This window comes from Neopsephotus bourkii, unplaced genomic scaffold, assembly GCF_033783945.1.
Source record: "Neopsephotus bourkii isolate Nb327-2 ecotype Australia unplaced genomic scaffold, CSIRO-AGI_Nbou_v1 NB_1768, whole genome shotgun sequence".
NCBI classification, from domain to species: Eukaryota; Metazoa; Chordata; class Aves; order Psittaciformes; family Psittacidae; genus Neopsephotus; species Neopsephotus bourkii.
Genome location: NW_026902242.1, coordinates 6,657,559 through 6,677,893, shown reverse-complemented (window position 1 = coordinate 6,677,893; position 20,335 = coordinate 6,657,559). Strand labels below are relative to the sequence as shown.

General features: G+C 43.4%; 1 protein-coding gene across 1 annotated transcript in view; it reads left to right on the top strand.

Annotated features, from left to right (window-relative positions):
• The first annotated feature begins 6,713 nt into the window (after positions 1 to 6,713).
• HS6ST1 (heparan sulfate 6-O-sulfotransferase 1) overlaps positions 6,714 to 20,335 on the top strand; it is a 185,206-nt gene continuing 171,584 nt past the window's right edge. Inside the window, exon 1 of the mRNA XM_061379160.1 lies at positions 6,714 to 7,668. Within this exon, the coding sequence (XP_061235144.1) occupies positions 7,151 to 7,668 (518 nt within the window). The 5' untranslated portion in view covers positions 6,714 to 7,150. The remainder of the gene's footprint in view (positions 7,669 to 20,335) is intronic.

Here is a 20,335-nt window from a genome sequence, read left to right as displayed (position 1 = left end):
CTTTAGAATGCAGAATCCAAACTGAGTTCTCAGGTTTTTGATCAAGACCAAGGAAATGATGGTATAGAACATGAAGAAAGAGTGCGTGTGTTAAAGGGACATTTATGTGTTTATGTTAAGTCCCAGTGGCAAAGAGACAATGATCTTTCTGGTGAATTGTAGCATTTACTGAAGAGAATAAAAATCAAACTGAGTAATACTCCCAGTAATGTTTAGATTAATTTGTATGACACAGCTTGGCCGTAAGCTTCAGGTCACTACAGAAAGGTACTAAGCTATTCATACAGAAATCATCCCAGCACCATTTTCTGAGTCGAGATACCTGTTATGGGCATGAACAGTCAATATTCAGAACCTTTGCTGGCTGCACTGACTTATCTCCATGGTGTTTCGTACATGTCACACTGATGTCCTCACCAGTAGCCAAGCATTTGTGTTCAAGGGGGGTTTACAGAGCAATGCTGAAAGGGTTATGCTTGTTCCCTGCTAACAGGCATGTCACAGGAACAGCTGCTGCATGAGAGTGTGTTGGGGGAAAGGAAGTCTTGTAGAACCCAAGCTCCCCTTACATGCATTTAATCTCCATGAAGGAATGGGTAATAATGCTAATAATATGCCACCAACGAATAGGCCTGTCCTTCCCATCAAGTACAGACAGCAGCGTCTTGCAGCTGTTGCAGTGCAAGTAGGAAAAAAGAGCTTCAATAAGGAGCAGCTGGCATCTTGTGCCTTGTCTGTAGACACACAAACTCCGCCTTTAGAGGGATTAATACCTTAAAAACTGTACATGCTTCAGCTGCAGTCCCAACTCACTGCTTAGATTTGCAGGCATTTGTGTATTTCAAGAGATCAGCTAAGTTCTTTCCAGTGTTTCAAGGTCCTGACAGACATTAGGGTCTGCCCTCTGCAGTTGTTATATGGCAGCACATATAGGCAGCTTTGGTAAGTTCAGCTTCTGCTTATGCCTGTCTTCAGGAGGTCTCAAAGCATTTGCTCACTAGCTGCAAATGGAAGCTCATGGGGAGGAGATTCCCTTTGCAAGTGAGAAAAGATAATCATTAGCTCTGTCTTACTGGTCCTGTGCTAACCTCCTGCTAAGACACAGATATTTAGATCCATAGCATGCACATGAGAAGAGGGTGTGGAATGATATCATAACCATATTGCCTGCAAAGGTATTTTGAAAACTCAGATTTGGTGACTATAGCTGCTGAAGTCAGATTTCCCTTTGTTTAGGATAGCTGTGAATGGCTTTGCTGTTTTGATTCCTGCAGAGTTAGTTCTAAGACTGTCTTTGGTACCTTTCAAGAAGCAGACCTTTCCAGTGTGCCTAAAAAAGTAGTACAAGAGCCTGAAATCAGAACCAGGCTTGCCAGATCTGGTAGATTTGGGCATCTTCCAGTACCTGGTCCCCTGACTGACATGGAACCGTGCTGTACTTGGAGCTATGATCACCTCGCTGACAGTGAGAGCTCTGTGGTGTTGTGGCTAACCTACAGCATTAGCATTGAAGCCACAGAGTCTTTTACATCTGTGTTTCCAAACTGCTACAGGTGTTCAAGTAGGAGTACAAGTATCATAGGAAAATGGTAAGAGAATGCTGACATTCTATGCAGATGTGTATGGCTGGAAACTGATGCTGCAACAGCAGTGGTTGAGCAAAATTAAGCTTAGAAACCCCTTTTCTACACTTCGCTGTAGGTCTGAGCATTGATATTACAGGTCAGCAGCTAACTCCTATGATTTAATTGGTACATGGTACACAAACACACGTATCACCAAAGATGGGAATGAACAAGGCAAGTGGTTTGTTTCAGCCTATTTGGGGTAACAGGGAGCTTATCCTTGGGAAACAAATAAATACACTCTTTTTTCTTAATGGTGAGTAGTATTTATTTAAGGTGCCTTTACTGAGGTATTTCTTAAGGCTTTCAAGTGCTTAAATAGAATTTTTTTATGGCTTTGGTTAACTAAGTTATACTAGTTCACAGCAAACGAGAGTAATTTTTGTGTCAAGAAGCCTTTAGACTTCCCTTGCCTGTTTGTTTTGTTACTATTTATTTATTTATTTATTAGGCTTTGAGATAAGTATTTTATTGAGGTTTTGGTGGCAGAGGTGTTATGTGGTTTACATTTCCTGCTGCTGTTTTCTCGTGAGAGGCTTTCTGTAATAAGCTGTACTCTCACTATATCCAAGTTTGTCCTCACTTCAGTATTAACTCATCATCTCTTCATCTGATTTCTAACTGTAAATACAAAAACCTTGTGCTCAGGTGTGTGTTAGTAATTCACACCTGAGGTAGTGGACCCATTGCATCATACTGGTTTTGGAGCTAAGCCTAAGTGCTGCTTGCTCTCACTCTTGGTAACTGCAGCTGCAGGCTAAACTATCTGAAGGCTTGGTCCTACTTCCTGCATTCTGTAGTTTGAAAGAGCGGGAAAGGGACTGGCTGCCTTGCTGGGAACCCAAGCAAGGCCCTCAGAAGTCCCAGGCAAACACAGAGCACTGAACCTTGCTATGTCTATCACCAGTATGGCTTTGTAATGGGACAGTTTACTCCAAGCCAAACCAAAGCCACTGCACTCAGCTTCTCTGCAGAGAAGGTATAGCTTCTGTGGGATATATAGCCCTTCCTGCTTGTACTGGGAGAGGGTTCTGCTCAGTCTGACACAGATCGGGAGTGAAAAGTCAGTAGATACTTCACTTTTATGTTACTATAAATGAGAAGAATTTGAGCCTCTGCTAAAACTGATCTTTTGGTTAGTATCAAGAACAGAGTAAAGGAAACTATTGGAAAAAATAAAACCTGTGGAGTCCATGTTGAGTTTTGATCTCCTAGAACCTAAGACTTTTTTTCCCTACCACTTTTAAGCCCTAGCTTGCATCAGTACAGATTTAAATACAGCCTGACCTTCCATCAGGAGGCATATAAGGACACTGGGGATGGACTCTTCATTAGGGACTGTAGTGATAGGACAAGGGGTAATGGGTTAAAACTTAAACAGGGGAACTTTAGATTGGATATAAGGAGGAAATTCTTTCCTGTTAGGGTGGTGAGGCACTGGAATAGGTTGCCCAGGGAGGTTGTGAATGCTCCATCCCTGGCAGTGTTCAAGGCCAGGTTGAACGAGGCCTTGGGTGAGATGGTTTAGAGCGAGGTGTCCCTGCCCATGGCAGGGGTGTTGGAACTGGATGATCTTAAGGCCCTTTCCAACCCTAACTATTCTATGATTCTATGATCAGTTGATTTTGGAGTTCCTGCAGCTTTTGGTATGATCTTTAAAAGGAGACACAATCTGCTGTGTGGCTGACGTAACCTCCTTTGTACTGGACATGAAGGTGATGTGAAATGTTAAGAAGTCAAAGATGGAGTATTGCTGCCTGAGCCTTGGTTGTGGAACAGGGGACACTCCGCAGACTGCAATATAAGACCTTCCATATGACTTACCAGGGCTTGTACAGGCAGAGGAGAGATCCAGATCCCAGCACAGACTTCAATGACTGCAAGTTAAGCCATTAAACAACAGGGGGCAGGATTTATGCCAGGAATGGATTGAAAACTATTTTTCCAAACTAGGGTGGAAAAGATAAGACACCAAAGTGTCAGAGACCTTTTTCAGTGGGCTAAGGCGGAGGGGATCTTCTGTTTTTATTTGCCTAGGAGAATGCAGAGATAGGAAATATGAAATGCATTGCCCTAGGCCACAGGATACAGATAGGAATACTTACCCCCAACCACCCTACCCCCCAAAATGCTTTTATTCTACATAAACACTTTGGTTTTAGGCATCTCAGTGATGGCAGATGATTGTCACTTTTGCTGCCTCACAGGAAACAGAGTTCTGTTCCTGGAGCAAGTCAGACATACTGTGATGAATCCCAGGTAAGATATGGGAAAGCCAAGGAGGTCTATCTTGAGTGGAAGATTCAACTTGGAAAGATGGATAATGACTAAATGGATGGTCTAGGTGCACTCGGAGAATAAGCAGGCAGTAACAGGAGGTAGCAGTAGCAACTTGTATTTTTCAGATTTCTCACCTCTTCCCACTGCTCTTTCCCATGGAACATTCCAGGGAATGTGTAGATCTTGCTATTCTAACTGCACTCATATCTCCTCTGATACAAGGAACATGCTGGTCTAAACTAGCACTGATACAGTACTTGATGTTTAACTCCCCATGCAGCAAAGAACTACTCTATCATTGTCTTCAGTGGAATTTTAGCTTAAGAATAAATAGGGATTGATTTAAGTATTTGCTTAAGTGATCATCTTAGGTGAGTCATACATATAAGCACCTTTGAAATACCAGCGTTTCAGAGCAGCATATGGAATTAGGAGGGAAGAATTCCACATTTCAGTAAAAATAAAAGCGCTGATCCCAGAGCTTTGGTTTTCAGTGTCTCCCAAGCAGGATGTCGTGTACTTGTGTGGGTGGGTGAAGATCGGAAGGGCACAGGCCCTTCCTACACTTCCAGCATGTTCACCACCCCCACTTCTGATGGAAGGTGCTGCAGTAAAGAAAACAGCACATTTTCAGCCATAACTCTGTGTTTTTCCTTTGCGGTCTGTTTATAGTTCATGGATCGTACTTTAGAATGTTCTTTCACGGACTAATAGGCACTATACTTACCACAAATATAGATCAGTAACGAAACCCACTGGAATATCTCCATCTGTGTAACTAAAGAAAAAAGCCAGTAGACTTCACATCTTACAGTTAAAGCAATTCATTAACAAGAAATAGCTCATGTAACTGGAATTATTGGCCTATTTCTTCATAGTTCTATCACTTCCAAATATTTACACGTTTATAACTGCAGGCAAACACACTGCAATCCCAAAATGTGCTCTGTGGTTTTTATACTGCGGTGCATAGTCCAACCATGTACATAAACTCCATGTTTATCCCTGTATTTCCCAAATCCTAATAGAAATTTCAAACCTTTAAATTGGGTTTATACTATGCTTCTGGATGTAGCTGAACTTCATGCATAAGAATGACATCATTGTTTCTAGAGTAACTAGCCTTACATGAAAAGAGGAAAATCAGAAGCAGACTTTTAAGAGGAAAATATCAAACAAAATAAATGGCTTGAACACAATATATGATGCTTTTGGGTGCTATAAACATTTTATTGTTACTTGTTTGGGAAGAACTGCATAACTCACTGGGGCTCCACAACTTGTGAGTAATGCAGCCATCTCAAAATCCAACAGATTTATCAGTCATGGTGTTCAAATGAAAATCCGGGATCTCATTTCCTCCTAAGTCCTCATAAATTTGATCCAGTGTTTAACAATGGCTCATCTGCATGTGTTCCCTTACATTTATACAAGTGCACACAACTTGGCTTAAAAAGTGTGCCCTGATGGCAATATTTTAGTGCTGGAGTGCTAAAATCTAGTTGCAACTTTTGCTTTTAAAATAGAAGCACCAGAAACTTCAGAAACCAGTTACCTATAGCAGTAATTACAGGAGATACAGTACTGCAGTTAGAGACTTTGTGCTAGAAATTAACAATTGTTCATATTATTCTGCATAGACAGCAACTCACATCTAGGTGAAGCTACAGCCTCACTGCTGTTAAACTCAGCCTCGCTGTGTTCTGACCTGGGGCCACATTTCATCCTCCAGTTATGGGCAGAGGAGAGTGGCACCAGATGGTGATTTTCTGGGGTTGCCTCAACACTTTGTGGTAGTGAATCCCACCTGCCCTTTGGCTGATAGAGCACTCACAGAACCTTTCTAGCACCTTCCAGAGAGGCCTCTGCCCTGGAAATTCGACTCAGCCTAGGTGTAAGCACAGCATCTGGCCCGTGTAGGTCCTTACTATACTGCTCCTTGCAACAGCATTGCACCCTGCTAACTACTGCCCTGCAGAGGATCTTGCTGTAAGGCAGCTACCTACCTGGGCAGTTCTGGGTCTTCCAATGCTTTTCTTCATTGGTAAAGCTACTGTATTGCAACTGAAATCTGCAGCAGCAGTACTGCTGCGAACAGATCAGTGAGAAGCATTTTGCTGGGAAAGTTTTCTGTAAATAACTCCTCTGTTGATTGTTGTCTCAACTTCTATTATTATTATTATCATCATCGTGTTTATTATTATTATTTCCAAATTATGTGGCTTATGGGTGTGCGCAGGCTTGTTCCCGCTCACAGCTAGCCTCTCTGCTCCTCCTCTGTGCGACCAGAGCTTGTTCCTGTGGCATCCCGTTGCGACATTGTAACTGAAGGCTTGTGGTGTCCCGTGTGGCGGCCGCGGCGGGAGCACATCCGTGTGGGAAGCCCTGCTCCTATGCCCATGCAAACGTTTTTGTTACTAATAGCTATTGTTTCAAACAGGGAGTGGAACCCGAGCCCCCGAGGAGCGGCAAGGCTCGCTCATCGGGGTTAATTTTACGGTGCCATATAAAGACTCCCCGCGAAAGCGGCAAGAGCCGAGTGCTCCCGGGAGCCGCAGCCGCCTCGCAGCCCACTGGGGTCTGCAGCGCGAGTCATTTAAGCTGCCGCGGGGTTCAGGGGAGCGCAGCGAGAGGAGCAGCCCCGGCGGCACTCGCGGGCCAGAGAGCCAGGAAGGGCTGCAGGGCCAGCGCAGGGCTCGCTGTGTGCCCGCAGCCCCGCGTCCGCGGGGCGGTGCGGTGCGGCGCTGTGCATGCCGGGCGCGGGGAGGCGCGGGCAGGAAGCGCTCGCTCCCGACCGAGCCGAGCCCGTGTGCAGCCGGCGGCGGGGGCGGGCACAGGCGCGCCGGTGCCGGTGGGGCTGGGGCACGGCGCAGAGCCGCGGCCGAGGCAGCGGCGGGATGGGGTTGGCTTCCTGAAGCGGCGGGGGGCGGGCGGGAGGGGGCTGGTTCTGCATTTCGGTTCCTCTCCTCCTCCCTCCTGCCCCTCTCTCCTAAGTTCGCGCTGTGTCGCGGCCCCTCCGGAGCGGCTGGCTGCCCCTGCCCCGCTCCCGGCGCTGCCTGCGGCGGGGCGGGCGGGGACAGCGGGGAGCCAAGGCGACCCAAGGAGCGGCCCGCCGCCCTCGGGGAGGCTGTGCTCCGGGGAGCAGCGGGGGGGAGGCGGCTGGCACAGGCGCTGGGCTCTCGTCGCCCGCCCCCCGGCAACGCCGCCGTCTGCCCAGCGCTGGCAGCCCCGGGAGATGGTGACACATGAAGCGTGCGGGAAGGACCATGGTTGAGAGGACCAGCAAGTTCTTGCTGATCGTGGCCGTCTCGGTGTGCTTCATGCTTATCCTGTACCAGTACGTGGGGCCGGGGCTCAGCCTGAGTTCCCCCAGTGGCCGCTCCTACTCGGAGGAGCTGGACCTCTTTCCGACGCCGGACCCTCACTACGTGAAGAAGTACTACTTCCCCGTGCGGGAGCTGGAGCGGGAACTCGCCTTCGACATGAAGGGCGAGGACGTGATCGTCTTCCTGCATATCCAGAAGACCGGCGGCACCACCTTCGGCCGGCACCTGGTGCAAAATGTGCGGCTGGAGGTGCCATGCGACTGCCGTCCCGGGCAGAAGAAGTGCACCTGCTACCGCCCCAACCGCCGGGAGACCTGGCTCTTCTCCCGCTTCTCCACCGGCTGGAGCTGCGGGCTGCACGCCGACTGGACCGAGCTCACCAACTGCGTGCCCGGGGTGCTGGACCGCCGGGAGAGCGCCGCCGCCAAGACGCCCAGGTACTGGCCCGCCGCTGTTCCCCCCCGGGCCGCGCACCCTGCCCGAGCCCCTTCCCTGTGCAGCTCCCCGCCCTGTGCGTTGCAGCATGTTGGTAATGTGTCGTGCCCCAACCTGCTGTGAACCTTTCCTTAGCTGGTTCACCTGTCCCGTCCTCCCCTCCCGTCCTCCAGGCTGTGCCCTGCACCTTCTCCTCTGCGTTCCCAGGCAAATACTCAGCTCTTTTCCTCCTCCCACGGACCTGGTATGCTGCACCCTCAGCCCTTGGTCTTCTGCTCTAGCAGCCCGGGTGGACCCCTTAGCAAGCCTATGTATTTGTGCCACTTACTCTCTTTTGTGAACGCTTAATCTTTATTTCATACCTTACTCGCCACTTTTTAGTCCCCATTTCACTATATCCTTAGCCTCAAGCTTGCCTTTGTAATCAGCTGCGCCCTGAACTGTGCACCCCTCTTTCTTTAGCTGAAATTGTTCTCCAGTGCAACGAAAAGGCACACCAGCCCACCAGTCCCCATTCTTTTGCCCACCCTAGTCTGCCTGTTAATTTTTTTTCACATTGCAGAAAACATTCTTTAAACACCCTTTTGTATGTTCCTTGATGTTCACTCCTGATGGGACAGCTGAGGTGAAATCTTTGGGGGACAGGAGCTACCCTGTACATGTTCCTTGTGTCTCCCCCATCTGTGCACCAGGAGAGAGGGAGTGCCATCCTAAAGCACCTCTCAGTGCATCCCCGTTGAATACCCAGTATATTTCTGCCCTCTTACTCCATTATTTCTCTACCTTGGTCTCTAAATTATAAGCTTCAGAGGAATTTTCTGTTTGAAGGACTCCAGTAAAGACAATGGATTATATTAAGATCTCCAGAGATTATGTTCGTTTAGCTCAGTAGACCTTTGTGTCTTTAATTTTCACTGTTTTTTAACAGCATGCACACCTTTGACACATCAGTGTTTTTGTTATGACCTTTTGAAACTTTAAGGCAAACAGATTACGTTCTTAAATGTGTCCAAGATCTTATGCTAATATTTGCTTATGCCATAAGCTTTATTTATATGCATGTTGTTAATACCGTGCATAATCCCGTTAGTGAAACGTGGCCTTTAAGAATGTATGTTCTAGCATCAGAACTGTTTTTCTCTCCTATTTATTTCACTGGAGCTGCATGCAATTGCTGGGGTTCTTTATTGTCTCTGTCATGATCGCTGCTGTTTTCAACCCGTTTCAGTGTTAGTCATCCAAGTACTATGCTCAGATTGCTGTCGTGCTGCCTGATCCAGAAGCAGCAAACTGAACTATGTAGCTAAAGGGCTGAGAGTTCAGGCTTTCCTGTGGTCTCTTATAATTAAGTACTTGAAAACACCTATGAGTAAAATATCCTCAGCCCATATGGTTGCAGTTAAGACGGTAGTGAAGTGTTTTAAGAGCAAATGCCCAAAGTTCAAATCTGATTTAAAAAAAAAAATAAATATAATTAAAAATTAGCTGTTTTGTGAACCTTGGCACTTGGCTGGGAAACCATTAACCTGCTATAAAGACCTGTGTGGTTTTATAAATTGTCTTGGAGTTTTGGGAATCTTATGTGCTTCCATTGGCAGTTTTATACTAAAATCTGCTGTGTGTTCAGTATAGAACGGTCTCATCCTAGTTAGCAGTTGGGATTTTGTAGAGGTACCTGAGAACAGGGCACTTCAGGTTGTGAAGTAGCAGTTCCTTACTGCAACTGATAGGAAGTTGAGAACCAGAAGCCTATTGCCTCATGTCAAATGCTTGTAAGTAAGATTTTCTTTGCCATTTGTTGTGGCACATCAGGAACTATAAGCTTCTCCATGCTGCTTAACTCTCTTGATTTTGGGGTGTGCAGGAAAAATAATTAATCCTGTCCTGTTCCCTCGTGTCTCTGCATATCCATAAATAGTTCTTTATGTGGGCTCTTTACTTCCCTTCAATATAAATTAGAACTTTTTCAGCAGCATAAGAATTCTGGTGTGAAAGTTTTAGATAATCTAAGGTTTATCACCTTGGTCTAGTAAATAAACCCCAGAATTTACTGTTCGTTGTATTCTGGGAGGAGGGAGAGGGGGTGGTGCAATGGACAGCTGCTGCTTATTCTAATACTGTCCTAGGATACTGCTCTGTTATACAGTCCAGGCTAGTAGGCACCTTCTCCAAACTAGTATTTATTTCATGTCTAGGAAAATAAGGAATAAGGCAGGCAGTGCTTGCTTAAAAATGGAAATTTGCTGGATTTTCTTTGCTGGAAAAAAGATAGTCTTATATTGTGCCCATTACACAAAGAACAGTGTAACTTTATTTCCCTGTTGTGAATGTTGGCTCTCTTCTGTTGAAACAGGGCATGTTTTTACATAAGGCATATGCTAGAGAGGCAACTGTCTTATAATGAAACTGAGCTATGAAAATGTATCTCACAAGGAAAAGAGAAAGGGGCAGCAAAGCACCATTCCAGCAGGGTTCACTCACATTCTAATATTACCCACTGTGGGCTTTGGAGTACAGTCTTCAAATTCAGCTTTTGGAGCTTCCGCCTGTTCTACCTAAATCAGAGTTTAAACCTGTTTTTCTTCCAACTATATGTTTAGCCCCCAAAACAAAACATCTGACTTGTGATGACAAATAAATTTGCCTTCTAGTGAATGTTGGAAAGCATGAAGGTCATTCAGTATTGACCACATGTACAAATCATGAGCTTCAAACTGTTAACTTGGTAAGCAATATGGTTTTGTCACTGCACAGTGCCCTGTTGCACTACATTCCATAACCTGTGCATGGTACATAAATTTACAATGCAATTGCTCTTTTTATTGTTCTGCTGTTCTGTGTTAGACTTAATGATTAGAAGCCCTAGATTGCTGGAGTCTGCCTTTTGTTGTTCCTTCTTTCTGTCTTTTGCATTGATAGAGTAAGCTATTAGAGATGGATGTTTTAAAGAGTCAAGACTCTTTAAAAAGCCCCCAAACAACAAACTACTGGTTCTCTTCTCCTCCCCGCCCCCCTGCTAGTGACTTTCCCTGTTTTGTATTCAAGAGACTTCTGGACAAGCACTTCTTGAATCAAATGGTATGTTTTATACACAGCCAGTAAAAGAAAGAGATTGATTTGTTTGGGGGCTGTAAAACTTGGGACTCCAAGAAACTGAGGCTACCTGTGTTTCTCAGTTAAATCTCTTAGCTGTAGTTCTCATCATGCCTTTAGAAGGGAAATTCCAAGATTTTGGGAATGGAGGCCTACTTATTCCTTGTACTGTTAGGCATAAATGCTGGAAAAGACTTTTTTTTAAGCAGCAGTAATACTAGGGTGTGTGCTTGAGTCATCACGATGATATTTCAGAAAGCAGAGGCTAAGCACTTTCTGTGAACTGCTCCCTTAAATTTATCTCACCTAAAACTTCAAGAGATCTGATCTCTCTGCAGTTGATGCAGAAAACCAAGCCAAACTCGGGTCTTTAATTTGGCTTCTAGAGTTAGAAAAATCTCTGAAGGGATCCACTAGTAACTTGGCTGTCTCCTTTGTTAAAGGACTGAATGAAAACCCTTGAAGGTGTTGGAAAGGTTCCCTTTCTAGCCCCCAAAGGAAATAGGATTCAGTGCCCTTCTGGCTGCATCCTCCTTCCCTGCTCCCAACACAAGAGCAGAGCTAGGTGTTCCTTGTAGGACAATTCATGCGTGAGCTTCACTCTTAATGTAATGTGCTGCAGAAGCAAACTATGCTGAAGGAATGTTTCTTTTACTACCTCTTCTCAAAAGAAAAATAAATAACAAATCCCAAACCACCCCCCAAAAAACCCCAAAACAAGACAAAGCCAAAACCTGGCCTAGGCTTTGTTGTGATCCTGCTGCTTTCTTCTGCCTCGGGAAAACAAGAGTGTCTAAGCTGGCATTTTCCTGGAGACACATTATGCACGTGGAAAGGATTTTAAGGCATACAGCTCCTTTAAAACTGTTTTATGCAAGCTGCCTGTTGCTGTGCAGAACCCGTATAGTCAGTAGAGTGCTGGAAGGGCATTGCTACCTCTGTGCTCCCCCAGCTCACACACGTGCTCTGCCTTCTGCTATGCTGTTTAAAGCACCAGGTAGATTTACTTCTTCTTTGTGATGAGCTTTCTCAAGACACTAGCTTAGGCTTGGCTTTGTGTGTGTAGTTCTGTGCTCATCCGTCAGAGAAGTTTGGTTTCAGAGTTCATCTATGGGCGGAAAAGTGACATAAGTATTTCTCAGTGAGTTTAAAACGTGTGTGTTTCCAGTGTCAGTGTTTTTTCTCATGATTTTGTATGCTTTGGAAACAAAGAAAATGGTAACCCACAGACTTTTATGTAAAAAGTCTATGGCAGGTTAGTAAAACCTGCCTTTAAGTACATCAGTCCAAGGTTTAGAAGCTCTCTGATAAGCTATTTACAGCTTATGTTTTGGGTTGTGGTTTTTGTTTTTTTGTTTAAGAAACAATTAACAGGGCTCCGCAGTTTGTTAGGCTTGATTTTTCTGAAGTGTGAACTTTCACAGCTTCCAACCACAGATCTGTCCCTTTGCAGGGATCTGTTCTTGATGAGGTTTTTATTATATGTGTGCTTAGGAGCTGCAGAGACACGTTGTCAAGAGACCAACTGTTTGAAAGTGAAAGGCTTTACCAAATCACTCTTATAATATTTTAGCACTTTTTGAAAGCTTAGGCTTATCGTTCTTTGTGGATCTGTGTGTGCAGGGGGTTGTGAAATACTTGTCTGCAGGGAGCAAGGGGCATATTTTCCACTCACCAATTTCACTCAGGCTAGTTTTTCTTAAAGACTGCTGGGAAAATATCAATATAAAGCTATTTTCAGTAGCCTGATTCTTTGCATGTGGAGTATTTTAAAGGCCTGCTAGTCTGATCCAAAACCTTTTGCACCTGGTCGTGCTCACCCATAAAGCCACGTTGGTCTTTCAGAGTCAAATAATTCTGAGGGGCCATATAGTTTGATAGTGAAAATCTTAAAATGTGACATAATAACTGAAAGTTGGGACTCTTCAGATAGTAGGCGTCTTATGTTCGAGGTACTGTACTAGGTGAGCTTCAGATTTTTGGCTAGTATACCAGGTTTCATTAGTCTTCCTATTTTCTTTTGTTGGCAGAGCAAAAGGATGTGCCTTTAGATATGTCCCTACTTGAGCGTGGACTTACACTAACCTGATTTGGCAAAACTATGCATTCAGTTGCTTTTCATTAATCTTTAACCAAAAATTGCATCATGGCATAGTAATTCTGGAGGTTTTTTTCTGCCTTGAAGTTTGCAAACACTCATTACCTAGACCTCAGATTTTACCTTTTTGCCCTTATTTTCCACTCTGTAAATAAAAATTTGTGCTGTTCTGAGGAAATCCTTTTTTTTCTTTTTTTTTTTAACAATTCAGAAATAAATACTTAAAGGAGCTGGCTTGAATTTTATTCCTAACTGAGCTGAATGCTTTGATCCATATTCTCAGTGTAAAGACAATCTTTAAGGGATGGTCTGCTGTAAATGCACAGCTGATATGCTATTCCACCACGGTAGTTCATGCAAATTTTTTGAGGCTTTTTACTTGGAGATGACAGTTTGTACCATTTTGTGTGAAACATCTTGACCATGTCCCTGCTGAATGGTCCTGGTTTGTCACTTTGAAATGCCAATTGAAGGTCTTTTCCCTACTGCTTGTTGAGCAACTCCCGTATATGTAGCTCTTTTCCAAATTAATGGGACCTTGGGCAATGCCACCTCATGAACTTCATGTCACATCTTGAAAGAAATCTGTGACTCAAGAGAATTGCTGTGATTTAAGGAAATTGGGGATCATTAGTGTTGTAGGGGCTTTACATGAAAAACAGTGTGTGATCTTCAAATATGTAAGTTTGATGTTCCATGACGGAACAGCTGCAGCCTTTACCTGGTGGCACTGCATGGGGCATACCTGGCTATACGTGTTGAGGCCTCTTCCCTGCAGGAGGCTGGGGAAGATCTGTAGTTGGATATTAGTATGTGAATTGCAAGAGGTTTTATTACCTCATAATAAAGCACTGCTAGAGGAGATTATAACTCAGAAATTATTATGGTAGTGCTTTCCCTCTGGGCCATCTCTTTCTTCTGGGAAGGAGGAAGAGATTAGCCTCCTCTTGTGGCCTCTTCCTCCAATGATTTGCAGGGCTAGGCTTTGATGGGTTTGTTCAGCAGAAGCTTTTGGCTGCCTGTGGTAGAAATTGGAGGAGTGTAACCTGGGACCTGTTTCCTAGAAGGTGATTCAGGATATGCAGGCCCAGAGTTAAGAAAACTCCTTTGTGAGTTTGTTTCAGAGGTGAAATTGATGTGCCTTATATGAATCATGTTTGTACACAATGCCCATGCTTCCAGCTCTCATCAGAGTCCTAGATGACTTGTTGCCAGCAGGTTCCTAATCCAAATGTTAGTCACGACAGTGACAAGCAGAGGTACAGAAGAATCATGATAGAGATTAGTCAAAGGGATTGTGGCTGTGGTATTGTAGCTACTTTGACCTGGAAGCAAGGAGTGGCTGTACAGATAGAACACACCTGACTTTAAATTGTTAGGAGCATCTGGCTTGTGGTATGTAGCGCGCATGTTCTGAGTCTCCCTACTGTATATCCTGCTGTCATGTACAGGCTATGGCTTTTGTACATCCCAAAGTGGGAAAGCAGCATGGACAATTGCCTTCAGTCAGTCACAGAACCAAGGTCACTGCTTTGTGTCTCTCTGTTTTAAACTTCCAGTTATTTGACAGTGGCTTTACCAGATTTGTGGTTGTAATGCTTTCAATAGCTAACATTTTGTCAGTGAACACTTGGGCTTGTGCTTGCCTTAGAAAGCCGAAGTGGCATAGTCTAACTCCACAAAGCTTACCTTTGTTCATGCTTGTATTTCCAGGAAGTCTTAGAACAGATAGAAATTTTCCATTACTGACTGAAATTGTCCGTTGTCAAGCAAAGGTGAAGCATGGTCTTTAATTCCTCATACTTGTGATAGCTGGCAAGTCAAGGTTGTTTTTTTGATGGAGCCTTGTTTGGTGTGGACGGAAGGGAAACATCAGAAAGCAAATGTCTTCCTCAGCAAAGATCTAAGTGACAGTGTGCTTAAGTAGTATATAAAGTACAGGAGGAACACAAAGCTGAAGTAGTCTGTTACAAATTCTCTTGTTTCTGAAATGGTGGTTGAACTTAAAACCAACCAGACAAACATCTCTACTTTCCTAAAGAAATTAAAGTAGAATTGTTGAGGAAAAATAACCACTACCATAGATTCAAGGCAACACAGTTTCTGTAATTGCTGTTTGATCTATTTTTGTTCACCCTTCTATTTCTGTGTTGGAGAACTCTGCTGAAAATCCAGTCTTGAGAATCTCTCTGAAGAGTCCTTTGGAGATTACTGCCACAAAGAGCCTTAAACACCTCTGTACTGTAGGATGTCAAGTTTCAGATCCGAAGAGGATGCTTCAGATAGTCTTGTGTGTTACTGCCAAAGGAGGAGCTATTTACTAATGCATGGCTATTGGATCCTGAGATACCTCATGACTGGAAGTGTTTTCAGGAAAGGTCCAGGCAGAGAGAGGCTGTCAAAAGAAAAGCACATCATACACTTAAGAGGGCTTAGTTGTTTCTGCTTGTATTAAATAGCATGTGTCCATTCTCATTTCTGTGCTTAACTTCAGAAGTATGATATACTGTGCTGATGCTGCTTCATCTCTGCAGTGGCTGAGTAGTGATAAGGATATGAAACGTTCTGGGGCATCTCTGTTCTGATGAAGCATCCACAAATGATTAAAAAAACTCCTCTTGTCCACTTCCAACTATAACCTGCATTTCTCAGCAGTACTAATTATAGAGCTCTCTCACCTGTGTATCTCAAAACCACTTATAGTAAGTAGCACCTGGTGTTAACATTCATTTACAATCTAAAACAACTCTGAAATGGTCTGTCTTAAAAGCTGGCTTTGACCAGGAATCTCAGACATCCACGTTAATGTACTGACCTTTACTGCTCAGTGACTGTCCCCTTCAGAAGCAACTGGTTTCTTAGCGTGCTATTACTACTTTGCTCAGTACTTTCATTCCTTTCAGCCTATAAATGGTAAGTTCCATGTAGTAGCTCACCTATGTTTTTATAGAGGAAATATTTCACAATTTCCTGCCAATTTAAACAAGAAAACAGTGATTTGCAATTAACTTTTTATGGTCTGACTGTGTGTTTGCTTCATAACTAATCTCAAGCCTATTAAGCAGAGATGCTTTGATTACACCTCACTGCAGATTGAAATATTATCATTCCTTTTATGGATCTCCTCTATGCAGCGGGGGGGAGCTCTGAGCTTCCTGTGCTGCCTTTGCAGTTTGTTTTTAAAATACACTGAATTTCCTTTTTGGCTAATGTTAATCTTGAAATGCTAAGAAGATGATTTAAGACCAAAAGGCCAAAATAGCATTGCTTAGAGTTTCAGAATTCCTGGTGACTTTTCATTGTCTAATTTCAGGTACGTTGAAAGGTGACTGGTTTCTGAGTAAGAGCTAAACAAGTAAAAGTGTTGCTTTCTAAAAATTCCTTCCAGGTATGGGAGCTACTCCATCTTTTAGCTTTAGTACTTGTGTTAATTAGGATACACACCTGTATAAGCTGATTACAGGGAAATATTCAGTGACTTTTGAAGGAGGATTTTGTGAGGAGCATGCTTTGTTCTTTCCTTTTCTATATTAAATAGGTTAAAGAAAGAAGTCTTTTGGGGTGGGGGGTTTTTTTGGTAAGTTTTCCTCTCGGGTGTCTTAGAAGAATTAAACGTCCAAACAAATAGTGTAAAAATATAATGATTATTATTTTTTTGTTTGTTTAAACTAACAGTTCTTCCAGCTGTGACCCCCTTGCTCTCAGTAAAGATTTCAGTTAGGATACCTGTGACCCTCTATCAAGTGCTGGGAAAAAAAATCAATGCCTCATAGCTAAGACAAACAGCAGCAGCCTGCTGACTCACCGCTTTCCTGACAGGTTTTCTCTCCTGGTGAAAATGGGGAAAGAACAAGGAGTACAAGAATTGCAGAGTATAATCACAATCAGTCAACCATCCCTTCTGTTAACATGCCCTAAATCATAAAAGACAGCATTACCTTCTTCTGTGCTTTAGCACTTTCTTGCCACCTGTGCCTTTTTTTTAGGTCTTTGAAAGAGAAAAGACAGATTTGAGTTGAGTACTTCTGCAAGGAGGAAGATTGAACAGATTGATCCTGGCTACTGAAGCAAGTACAGCAAGGGTCATTTAAATTAAAATCCCATTAAGGGAAATACTTCATCCATCGTATACTGTACAGAAAGCCAGTAAATATGCACAGGAACCCTTTCAGGTAGGGAAATGCATCTCTTCTAGGGGTATAAAACTGGAACTTTTTCCAAGCATCTGAGTATATTTACTGATATACCAACCACCGATTACACAGTTGTGGTTGGTGGTGTTATTTGCAACTCCTCCAAATAAATCTTGAGCCTTTTTTTTGCCCTCGAGTTTTCCTTTGCTTTATTCAACCAGATTTCCATATGTATTTATAAACAACATCTTTCTAGTGTGTACGTAGCCTGACTCCAGTAGAACCTTAGACCTGGCTAGACACAGACTTTACCATTAATTTCAGCATTCTTGTAGTGAGGTCCTGTATTTTTACCAGTCATATAGTTACATATATCAGGATTCCTACTGTTGCTACTGGTAGCTTTAATTTTTGAAATGTGGTACTAATGACTCAGTATTGTCCTTCTTTATTCAGGCCATTATTTAGGCACAGCATTCAGTCCCGATCTTTCTCCTGAACTCTGCAAACAGGCTTTGTCTGAGCAGTGTGTTATTTCTTCATGATATCTGGACAACCTTTATTTTCCATTCCCTGAACTAACACTTCCCTCCAGGTTGGCATCTTCTTGTACCTTGTTCAGAATATCTTCCTGAACTTTAAAAAGTCTTTCTCTTTCCCTTCAGAGGTCTCTTACTGACTAAGCCTTCTCACTCTCCTAAGTTACTAGAAGTAGTATTTGAACTCTGAATCAGTTGGTAGTTGCCAGTTCCGTCACACCTTGAATTTTCAGGCAAATTCAGTCACACTTTCTAATCTGTTTACAAAGGGAGAAGGTTCCTGTGTTGAAATGCAAAGTTCTTTGCTTGTTTTTCATGACCAAGAGCTCATAGACCTGCACTGTTGTACACATGATGCATGCTGTTATCAGTGGAAAAGGTTAGCCTTGGGGTTTTGCTTAGACATCCTCAGAAATGTTTGGTGCTGGGGCAGGAGTTGAAATGTTAGGGTCCTTTCCTGTTGGATGCTTAGATTACGTGAAGGCTGTCTCATCTTTGCTTAGATGCCCATAGCTTAAGTCTTCACCCTGTGTGGTGTGCAAGCCATGCTCAGAGTTGCCCCCTATACCTGTGTGCTCTGAACAATCTGCTCACTTTTTGGGTGCTACTAAAGTAATCACTTAATAAAGAAGTGAAATCAGCTATATTTTCTTAGAAAGAGAAAATGCATTCAATAGGATGTGTTATTACTCTTGCAAGACATCACATGCCTTGTTAAATTATGGAAAGTCAAAAGAGGGTGAAATAATCCACTTAAACGCATGCTTGGTTTTTTGGCCTTTTTTTTTTCGGCTTTTGTTTGTTTGTTTGTTTGTTTGTTTGTTTTAACCAAGGTTTTTTTCCATAACTCTGTGGTCCACCTTTCTTAGTTGTGATGTGGTCTGTTTACATTTGCGTGCATGAAAACCCGAAAATCACGGAATGAGTGAGTTTTGATTTTAAAACATTACTCTGTCTTTGACTGTTCCTGAGAAGAGAGGACTGGCTTGAGGTGATCCCTTCCTTCTGACTGGGGTGTGTCAAGAAGGGACTGAAAAGCAGCTGCCACAATTCTGTTAGCATGAAATTGAGTTTGGTCGTATGTCATGAGGACCGATGTGACTCCCACCAAAGACGGAATATCAGGAAGTTGTTCAATGGCAGGACAACTTGTATTTAACTTTTGATTGTAAAAGGAGCATCTGAAGTTGGAGGGTAGAAGAAAAATGAGTTAATCAGTCCATAGGTGAAGATGAGGAAAAAAGAAGAAACCATGCATACCTTGTATTGACTAGGATTTTCAGGTATTGGATGGTTTGTTAGTTACCAGTGAAAGTTTTTGTAAATAACCATCAAGTCATTGATATTGGTAAAGACACAGTTTGAATTTCTCACCTTGCCTTCCAGCAAACACCTTTGCTTTTGGGAGTTCTGTAGGATTTGATGCTGAAACTGTGTGTGTAATTGTTTAAAGGAATAATATTGGACTGTCATGTGCAAGAAAGATACTTGGAAAGTCTAGGTGGATAAATATAGTATATGAGACAACTAACTTAGTAAATTTTAAAGGCATTTGAGCCTGGCTTCCAGAACAGATTTAGGTCTTTAACTGGCAACTGCTATGAGTATGTTTTTATGATTTAGGCAAGTCCTTGGAAGAATAATTTGTCAACTTCTGTCTAACTTTTAACTTTGTGTGTTTGCTGCCTTTAGACAACTGAAAAGGTTGTGGATTTGCCTTCAGCCAGTCTGAAGATTTACCATGCTCCGACATGCTGCTTATAGCAGCTTGTGTGATAAAGCAGTGCATTAAAGAAGAAAGGTGTCTTTCCCTGCAAGCCTAATCAAAGCTCAGGGGAGGTCTCAAAAATGAGGATTAGTGCTTTGAAATGGATTCACTTGCAGTGGCTGTGCTATGGAGGTTTTACACTGTCCTTTCCATTTCTTCAGTTTGGGATACAGGTTCCTGTGTGGTAAGGGGATCAGTGTGGCCAAACATGGTGTTGCATGAGGGAGAAGAGCCGCATGTCCTTTCTGCCTGGAGATGACTGGCTCTGTGTGTCTGCTCACTCAGGCAGGGGCTGAAGCTGTATCACTTTCATGGACCTGTGGGTCAAATGTTTGTGTCTTCCTTGAACTTCCTTTTCTGAGAAGCATGACTGGAGATTTCTCAGGTTTATGCTTATGCCAGCAGTTCTTTATCTAGGTGCTAACCTGTCTGTGATGGCAGTTGCTGGGAAGAAGTATTCCTGTAGTTAGCTGAAATGTTTCCACGGTGCTTATAACAGTAGCTGTCAGCGGGAGAAATACAGTTGTTTTGTCTGAACCTTTGAAATCGGTTGATGAAAGCAGTTTTGTGTTCTCTAATAGGATTTCACCAACTGGAAAGCAGTAGGAAATTGTCCATCCTATTTCCATCCCAGCAAAAAGCCTAGCCAGGGGTGTGGAAGTTATGTATTACAAAAGCTAGGTTGTTGCCCATATTATCAGGTACTCCAGGGAAGCTAGCAGAAAGTGTTCTTAACGCAGGTGTCTGTCCCAGCTTGCTCAGGCAAGCTTTTCTGTTTGTTTGACAGTGCTAAGACTGGGTTATGCACACTATTTGCCCAGCCAGCCTTTATGCTGCTAAACTGTAAGGTGATACGTGGTGGGGGGGCTGGGGTTTGTAGCTGTTGAGCACAGGTTTTATATTCCTCCCAAACAGCTGAGCTCTCAAGTGCAGGGATTACCTCTCTCATGACACCTGGGGGAACTGTGCTCTTTTCCCCACCCACTGTCACCAAAGCAGCAAACTCTTTTGATGCATAAAAAGGGAATATTCTTGCTA